At 51.4% G+C, this 9,203-nt stretch overlaps 1 protein-coding gene across 3 annotated transcripts in view; it reads left to right on the forward strand.

Moving 5' to 3' along the window:
• The first annotated feature begins 3,447 nt into the window (after positions 1-3,447).
• PDCD6 (programmed cell death 6) overlaps positions 3,448-9,203 on the forward strand; it is a 16,045-nt gene continuing 10,289 nt past the window's right edge. For 2 of the 3 annotated variants that reach the window (XM_007111367.4, XM_028492777.2), the window contains exons 1-2: positions 3,448-3,623; positions 4,536-4,597. In XM_007111367.4, the coding sequence (XP_007111429.1) occupies positions 3,529-3,623; positions 4,536-4,597 (157 nt within the window). In that variant the 5' untranslated portion in view covers positions 3,448-3,528. The remainder of the gene's footprint in view (positions 3,624-4,535; positions 4,598-9,203) is intronic. The other variant, XM_007111368.4, reaches the window with a different exon arrangement.

Here is a 9,203-nt window from a genome sequence, read left to right on the forward strand (position 1 = left end):
AGGGTAACAGGAGGGCTGATCGTTGCAAAGGAATAATGGATGGGGGTGGTTTCCTTATGTCTGTCTGCGACTTCTGAGCCAAAAACAAACCTTCAAACTATTTTCATGAATATTCTGAGACTAAGAAAACCACTGGGGAGTGGGTAGTCTGGAAATGTAAGTTCCTATGGAATTCCGCAAGGTAAGGAACCACCGGGCAGGATATTTCATACTGGAAATGTTTTATAAAATGTGTGTGCAAGGTTCCTCAATGAACCCACGTGTGTTAGGGGAATTGATGAACCAGAGAAGTAAAAAAAAAATGTGAGTCAAGATAAAAAGAAAACAGAGGGACTTCCCTGGCGTTCCAGTGGTTAAAACTTCGCCTTCCATCGCAGGGGTTGCGGGTTCTAACCCTGGTCAGGGAGCTAGGATCCCCCATGGCCCGCAGCCAAAAAACCAAAACATAAAACAGAAGCAACATTGTAACAAATTCAATAAAGACTTTAAAAATGGTCCACATCAAAAAAATCTTAAAAAAAAATAAAAATAAAATACTGCCCAGAGAGATATAGATAATTTCTAATATGGATCAAAAGAAGCAGAAAGATAAGATATACAGTAAAATATTCAGACCTGCACTGTCCATAGCAACAGCCATAGCAACATGGCTACTTAAATGTAAACACATTTAAGTTCATTAAAATTACTTAAAATTTACTTAATTTACTACTTAAATTTACTACTTAAAATTTAAAATCCCATTCCCCGGTCACCTTGATCCATTTCAGGTGCTCAGTAGCCACATCTGGATGGCTGATAAAGAACAATTCCTTCATTGGAAGTTCTATAGGCCAACGCTAGTGTAGATGTTTGGTAGTTTCTTATTCTACTAAACATCCTATGTTCCGTAAATGGACAGTTACTCAGTAAGAAGCCAGAGTGAAAAAACTGGAAGGTCATTTGCTTTCATCTGAATTCTGGCAAGAGTATTGGTTGGAAAGGAAGGGGAGAGCAGGGCTCAGTCAGCCTGTGCCTGGAATTCCACACCAGCCTGTAAAGGGGAAAGTGACTGAAAAAGGAAAAGTCTCCAGCGCAAATGCCAGAGTGGTCCTGATAAGAAAATAAACAAGTAACGAGCCAAAGTGTCTTCCGAGGGGAAGCTGGTAAGGTAGATAACACAAGATTGTGTGTGTGTACATGCGCACAAGTGTACAAAGGACAGAACAAGGGTACATGACCTACTTGGTCATCCATTCATTTAACATGTTTATTGAGGGCCTACTATGTGCCAAAGACAGATGAACAAGAGGGTGGACTGAAAAGTGTTAGGAGTGCTAGCACCCTATGTCTAGAGCCAATGTTTAGAAAAATTCTAAGGATAATAAGAGGCATTTTCCAATTAGCTCAGAGAAATTAGACCAAAGGAAAGGCTGGCCCAATATTAGGGAAGTGTTGTCTTTCAGTTCATTTCTCCTCTCCTCCACCCAGAAGCACTATATAAATGGAAAGCTTAGAACAGACCTGGTTAGGAGGGAATTGAATCCCAAGATAGGCGAGGAGATAGTGGCAAGCACATCAATACTTTAAATGACTGGGTCAGCAGTACCAGGGGCAGGAAACAATCTGCCTTTTCCTCTTGACAGAAGGTGGTCGCCACTGTTGCTGTACATCTTTGTAAGGTGGTGTCAGGACTCCAGGTAACCCCCACCCCCAGCAAATAGATGGCAACTGTCTGTGGCCAGGACTGCAGGCTAAGCCCTGCCCTAGAGCACAGCACAGGTGCCGTGGCCCATGTGTGCACTCCCATTAGCCTCTCAGAGTCTCAGTTTCTTAGCCGTCAGGGCTGAGGTGACTGAGGCTGCCCAGCTGCGAAAGCACCAGGCCAGTCTCTGATGAATCCTAGACTCATCTGTACATATATAGGGGTATACATTAGGGGGGATGATTTTTTTGTTTCAATCTTCGTTTCCTAAATTAATCTCTCTTTTAAGAGTCAGCCTTGCCACCGCTGAGATGATGCAGGAAAAGTACAGACAGACTTGGGCTACAATCTCTTCTTGCCTCTCTGACCTTAGACCAGCATAGTTTTCTCATCAGTAAAATGTGGACCTTGATACCTTGCCACGCACGAGGTGCTGGTGTGAGGATTACACATAGTAATATTTAAACACTAGGGCAGATTCAGTAAATGCTTCTTCCCTTGAATGAGTCATTGCCTACCCCTGGAACTAAACAGAAAGCAGAACGGAGCACTTCTGGGCCCCACAGATGGTGTTGGCTGTGGCAATCGAGGCTGGACTCCATCAAGGGTTGGTGGAACCCGTGACACTGTCAGGAGAGGGAAGCCGAGGCCAGCTGGAGTCGCTGAGAAGTTTCTTGCTGAAGTTTCCCTGTACACTCTGTACTGGAAAACTTATAAATTGGGTTGCAAAATCATAGTTAACTAATTTTGTAGCTTTCTAGAGAACAAAAAAAGAGGCAGAGGTGGGAGATAGAAAAAAATGGGTTTCAGAAACTAGAGATCAAAAAACTGTGGAAAATTGTAGAAAGGATTAGTCAACGAGTGATGTGAATGCTTTATGAGGCTAAAACTAGAAAACACTTGAATTCATTAAGAGTCATGAAAGAAGCCACATTGTTGAGGTTTGTAGAATAATAATCTGTGTGAGTGTCAAGTCAGAGTATCTTAATCTCTTTGAAGAGTTTAAAGAACTCTCCAGCATATGCTCTGGTGGTTAGAAGAGAAAAGGGACTGAGGACAATACAGCTGGAGAATAACATCGGGTCAGATACAGAGCCAAAGCGCTGAATAATGAATTCGTGTCCAAGGAAGGAAGTGTCGGGTGCTTCCTTGGTGCTCGGCCCTTCCACAAACCAAGCAGGGGAGGAGGATGAAACGAGTCAGCGTGATTGGAGCGGCGGGGGCGCCCTGAATGAAGCTGGGCTTCCCTGCGCGGGGTGCGCTGCGGCTCAGCCGGTGTCCAGACGGAGGCGGTGGCGTCAACCGGCCGAGAGGGACACGCTGGCCGCCCACCGTGGCCAGCAGGGGCCATTGGGGCTTGGCCACCAACCTGCAGGCCGAGCCGGGAAGCGGCGGGCGCTGTCAGATGCCGGAGGGGGCGCTGAGATGCGCGAGCGGGGGCGGGCAAAAAGCCCAGAAAGACAAGAACGTCGGGCGCGTTCTTCCCCGCCATCACAGCCCTTCCATGACCTTCTTGGTGCAGGAGTGGACCATGCTCGAGGGAACCGCCTCCGCCCGTTATGTCCACTCTGCGCTGCGGGAAGCGGTTCCCAACGCGCGTCCGCGACCCTAGGGCTAGCCTGGCCTAGGCCACCGGCTGCGCCGTGCCCACGGGACCCGGACACGCTGGCCGGACGCACGGGCGTCGCCTGGCAACAGGGCCGCGACTGGATTGGCTGCGCTCGCTCCCGTGACCGCCCCGGAAGTGGCGTGGGCTCCGGGCCCCGCCCCGGTCTAGGCGGAAGTGGAGCCGCCCGGAGCCGTCCGTGTTCCAGGAGCGCCTCAGCCCAGCCGTGCCTCGGCCCATGGCCGCCTACCCGTACCGCCCGGGCCCCGGGGCCGGCCCTTCCGCTGGCGCCGCGCTGCCGGACCAGAGCTTCCTGTGGAACGTCTTCCAGAGGTGCGGCCGGCCGCGCAGGCGCTTGCGGGCCTCCACTGGGTTCTTCTTGGTCTCAGCCCCGGGCCTTCCCCCGCCCCGTGACCCCGGCCTCCAGTCCGGCCTCCTTCCCGGTGCCCCCAGGCCCCTGTCCCTTGCTCCGTCCCCCCACCCTCCATGCTTGGCGTCCTGTCCGGCCCCCTTCGTAGTCCCCCTCGGCCTCTCCCACGCAGGCCCCCTGCTCCGTCCCCCCCACCCTTGGCCTTCTCTCCGCCCCCCACCTTGTCTCCCGCCGTCCCCAGGCCCCTGCCAAGGTGCAGAGCCGCCAGCCGGGGGTCGCAGCCTGCTCGCCCTGGGGCTCGGCCTCCAGCCCTCTCCCCTCACAGCCGGTGCCCGGAGTTGCTCCGGGGCGGAGGGTCTCCCAGGGATGCTTGTTTAGGGGAGCAGAAACGCAGACTCTTCCCCGGCTGCTGAAATGCCAGCAACCAGGAAAGAAGCCGGGCCGCGGTTGTTGGGCAGGTGACCATCACCGCAGTGCCTCGCGTCGCTGGTCGTCCTTCCAGCGAACGAATGACCCAAAGTGGAGTGACTCATGATCAGGGAACGACTTAGTTATCTGAGAGAATCTTTTCCTGCTTGTGAAAAGGAGAAAACCTGGTGCAGGTGGAATTCAGCCAGGCCGAGGGAGGGAGGCCTGAGAAAGTGGAGAAGCAGCTTGGGTTTCGGCAGGGAGCGTGCCTAGACAGCGAAGGAGGCAGGCTTCCTTGTTCCCCAGCCGGTCATGGGACTGAGAGGTCGAGCAGCCAAAGGGAAGGCCCCAGGGAAGGAAGAGCCAGAATTAATTTAGGGTTGACTGGGGAGTCAAACCTTTGCTTTTGCCGTCTTTTGCTTTTCCTGCACTTTGAATCGTTAGCGTAACTGATCTTAATTTTGTAGGGTTGACAAAGACAGGAGCGGTGTGATATCCGACAACGAGCTTCAACAGGCACTTTCCAATGGTGAGTGGCGCCTGGCCAGCTGGACTCGTAAACTGCAAGTCTGACCACCCGTAGTAAATAACTTTCTTCTTGAATTACTTTCCGAATCCTTAAGACTTGGTTATCATCTCTGGCCCGTGGTGGAGGAGCTGCTGGCTTGTTTTGTCGGCTGGTTTCCTGGTTGTCGTGTCGGTGCCGCTCTGAGTCCTTGCAGAGCTGGTGGGGCAACTGCATGGAGGACGCAGGGAAAGCCTGAGAAATGGAGGCTGGGGTGTCGGCTTCAGGAGCGCAGGGAGCCTGGCTTTGTGCGGCAGACATCCTTCCGGTTTGTCGAGGGCTGTTGAATTTCTCAGGTGACTGCGTCTTGTGACTCCTCTGGAGGGGGCCATCAAGGCCCCAGAGACACCGACAGGGAAGCGCCCGAGGATCCTGGAGGCTCTGACAGCCAGATCGCAGGGCGGTGGGCTTCTCAGTGGGGGATGCTAGTCATTCAGACACGGGTGCGGGGGAGCTTACAGCCCTTGGTGCTGGGAGCTCACCGTGGCGTCGCCTTGTCGCTAGCTTCAGCGTGATTAATCCGTGGAGGTACTACCGGAGACCTGGACTCCATAAATACCTGGCTGTGTGGCCCTTTTGTTAACCCCTCAGGTGCCGCTGTCTTTTCTGATTCTTACGTTTGTGGTGCCGTCCAGAGGTGTGCCATTTAAGCCAGAAGGGGGTTGACCTTAAGAGGTAGTGAAGATGTTGAGAGGCTCACCTTGCCTAGTGGGAGCAGCTGGTGGTGTAGCAGGCGGACGCTGCCTCACAGCCCGGCGCGTGGCGCGCACCACGGATGTTCCCTTTGTTACTGTTGGTGGATTGGTATTTACAGGTTAACACAGGTAATATTTTCCCTAGAGGGAGTCGGTACTGCTTCCAGTTAAGCTGGTTGTTAAAGCAGGTGGTTCTTTGCCCTGTCAGAACATAATCTGGAATCAGGAGCCTGCTGGAGAGAGAATTTTAACAGAATTGCCGACAGGATGTTCAGCCCACCATTCCTAAGATGCTTTGAAATCGATAACCTGGTTTAAGCCCACCGAAAAGTGTGTTTCAGGACCGTCTCACGGCGGCCCTGTAGAGTCACTTTTCTTGACTTGCCCTGAGGGATTCCCTCAGCTTCTGTTGGGGCTATGTAAGAACTTGCCCCATGAAGCGGGTAGTAGCCTAGCCGTGAGCGCGACGGGCGTGGCAGCCCCCCTTCCCGCCACGTGGCAGCCTCACTCCTCCCTGGGGGTGTGGTGCTTCTTGTATGGAGCAACTGTGATGTGTGGAGCAACTGTGATGGCTGTTCTGTCTTGTTTTGTTTGTCTTAACCTGAATCTTTTAACCACTCATATTTTCTCTTCAAATTAGCTGCTAAAAATTTTAAATTAAATTTCTGGCTCGCCAGTACCATGAGCTTAGAATTTTAAGGGGTGAATTTTACTGATAGTCTGAGACCCCTAACTTTCGTATGCTTTTCTCCTCCCATCCAACATGACCAGAGTTTGCTTTCTTTTGCTGTGCCGTGAATATCTTGTACATTCCCTTGGGCCCTTTCTGCAGGAAGGCAGGTTATGAACGGGTACAGATCTTCTTGTCCTTCCACAGCCGCAGAGTGCGCGGTAAGCCCTCAGGCTGAGGGCAGGACCAGAATCCGGGTGTGTGCCTGCACAGCTAGGCGCTCACCCCACCCCTGTGCTGTCCCACCTATGTCTTCCCGTTGGCGCCCCCGGAGGCATAGGTGCCCCGTGGCTCCCACGGCTTGCCGGGCTCTGCTCCTTCCACCCAGGATACCTGCCTTTCCTCGAGGCACCCGCGGCGCCTTCCTTTCCTGGATGCCGCCCTTTTCCTCCTCCTGGTTCCGCTGGAGTCGTTTGGCAGCAGTCTCTGGCTACTGGGCATCAGCTTTTGGAGGAAGCTGGTCGAGCTGGCCTCTTGTTTGCAGTTGTATCGTGTCACCTCGGTCACCAAGGATGGACACAAGTCAGTTCTCTTCACTGTCCTCGAATTCCCATAGCTGATACGATTGGAGTTATTTTGACTTTTGATTTCTCCCCCAGGATTGGGCTTCTTTTTTCATATTAGGATTAAGCTATTTCAGGAAATCAGTTTAATTAGCTTATCACTGGTGGGAAAACTGGAGGTTCAAAGTAGCATGGTTTCTCTCTGCAGTGAGATCTGTGCCTCTGATGCGCTCTGTTAAAATCCAACAGAAACCGCCCTGAAGAAGTACTCGTAGGTCCTGTACACTGAGTCCTTTATGCAACTTGTTTCCCCGGGAGCGCGTCTGAGAATGACTGCTCGGTTAAGAGGTGTGAATAGAGACAGGACTGTCTTGCCTTCTGTTTGAAATAACATGTCACAAACTGTCTTCAGTTAGGTACTTTTTAAAAAAAATTTTTTACTTTCGCATTGTTCCTTGGAATTACAGGAAATTAATTTTGCTCAAGCCTCTTTTTTTGTGCTTCTGTAGGTTTACGTTGACATAACATATTGATGTATTTTGAGGAGGCATTTTTCAGCTGGACTTTAAATAATAATGAGTCACATATTCTTTTAGAGGTATTTTTAGCAAAATAGATTTCAGCTCTTCTGGAGATCCCATATTGACTAGCAGTGAGAGAGATCAGACCACCACATAAGCCGACAGTTCCCTGCCGACTGACCATCGGGTCACCTCACTGTCGCTCCGTCACAGGCCCAGCTTATGAGGCAGTGGAGGGTCTGGGGTTTCCCTTCTTCACCCTGCACGTCCCCGAGGAGGGCCTGCCTGTGCGGCTACTGGCCACCTCCTGGAACCTGCTGCCCCTTTGCCTGGGCGGCTCACGTTCACGCCGCAGCTGCAGCAGGCACGTGCTCCCCCCGTGCCTGGAGCTTCCCTGGTTGACTGCACATGCGAGGTGTGACCTCAGCTTTCAGTGGAGGATTAGGGGCACCCTGTGCAACTCCCTGGGAAGTGGGTGCCTGGTCCCCCAGATTTTTCCCCATGCCTTTTCCCTCTGCTGATTTTACTCTATGTCTCTTGCTGTAATAAACTGACTGTGAGTTTTGTGAGTCCTAGTGAGTCATCAAGCCTGAGGGTGGTCTTGGAGGCCCCCAACACAGCCTGTTGTATTTGCTCGTCCCAGAAACTTGTGCAGCAGAGTTTCAGGTGGAAGCAGAGGAAGACGGGGCTGGCTTTATATGCCACGACCTCGGCCTTGGGCAGATCACACTCTGGGACAACTGGAGGCTTAGCCCCTCCCCCTCGGGCCCAGCCCATGTCCACCAGGTCCCACATCGCCTGGTACAGAACCAGAGACATCACTCGTCTATCAGAACTGAGTGTACAGAGTTTCACTGTGAGACACTTAGGTTGTTTCTGATTTTCTTCAATGTAAATACTGTAGTGATTTCATAGAACAAGTTTCTAGAAGTGGCATTTATCAGATCAAAGGCTGTAGGTGTTGTTATGGCTATTGACGGTGTTCGGATTGCCTTTAGAAAGGCCATATTTCCAGTCGTGGCTCTTTGAGGCCGTAGTTGAAGGTGACTGGTGGGATACAGAGTTTGTGACCCGGAAGAGGCACCAGTGTCCTGGCTGACTGCATGTGAGCCCGTAGAACTGCTCTCACCCCTTCCTACTTGGCTCCGCTTGCGGGAAGAAATGCCCAGAAGGGCTGGGAGTCCCAGATCTGATGCAGTGAAGTGGAAGGAGATCGCCAGTGGTGCTGTAAAAAAAAGTCTGTTTTTTTTCCCCCGAAGATTCCAGGTAAGCAGGTATTTCAGTGTGCATTTGCTGGATGCCATGACGACTCAGCCCATTATCTCTCACTGAAGTCCAAGTTTGTGGTAACAGGATGCAATTTCAAGAAAGAAAACTCTTTGGAGAGCAAAAAGACAGAATATATTATCACAGAGCAGAGCTGGGGTTTTCTCATTTGAGAAGGGATCAGATATAAATTCCTTAAATCATCTGTGTGCTTGAGGGTTACAGGGGAAAATGCTCAGTGTCCTGATGTTGACCCACCCCCTCAGCGGAGCTGCGACCCACTCGTACCCAAATTATGGGTGAAAAAAAGTTATGTGTACTCAGTTTACGTGGAAGATACTGTGTACGTTTCTGTTTTCTTTGGTCTTTTCAGATGAAACTGAGGCAAGACTTACAGGAACAGGGACCATATATTGTATTTCTCAGTAAAAGTCGGACAGGAAATCTTTTGCAAGCTGGTGGTTGTGACATTCCTAGACACGTTGGTTACTGGGAATGTTTGAAATTGGGGCTGGCCCGGAAAATCTGGGTGAGGGTCACTGGCGCCGAAGGGAATCTTGCTGCTCCGTGTATCCTGTGTTTCCGGTAGGCTCTGTTAGACATGCTTCACGTTGCAGTGCATTTGCTTACAGAAAACTGCAGATTGTCAGGCTGACGCTGCAGTGTGTTTAACACTGAGTATAACTGGAATTCTAAATGTTGCCCTCACTGGCTGGGGGCCGTGAAGCTTTGATGTTTAGTCTGAGAACCAGGCCGCAGGGCTTGGCTTGAGCTAAACAGTCAATTAACTGTTGGCTGTCGTGCGTATCTCTCGGTTTCCGTGGAGAGTCAGGCTCCGTTTGGGTAGCAGGGCCA

This window comes from Physeter macrocephalus, chromosome 8 (genome assembly GCF_002837175.3).
Source record: "Physeter macrocephalus isolate SW-GA chromosome 8, ASM283717v5, whole genome shotgun sequence".
Lineage (NCBI taxonomy): Eukaryota > Metazoa > Chordata > Mammalia > Artiodactyla > Physeteridae > Physeter > Physeter macrocephalus.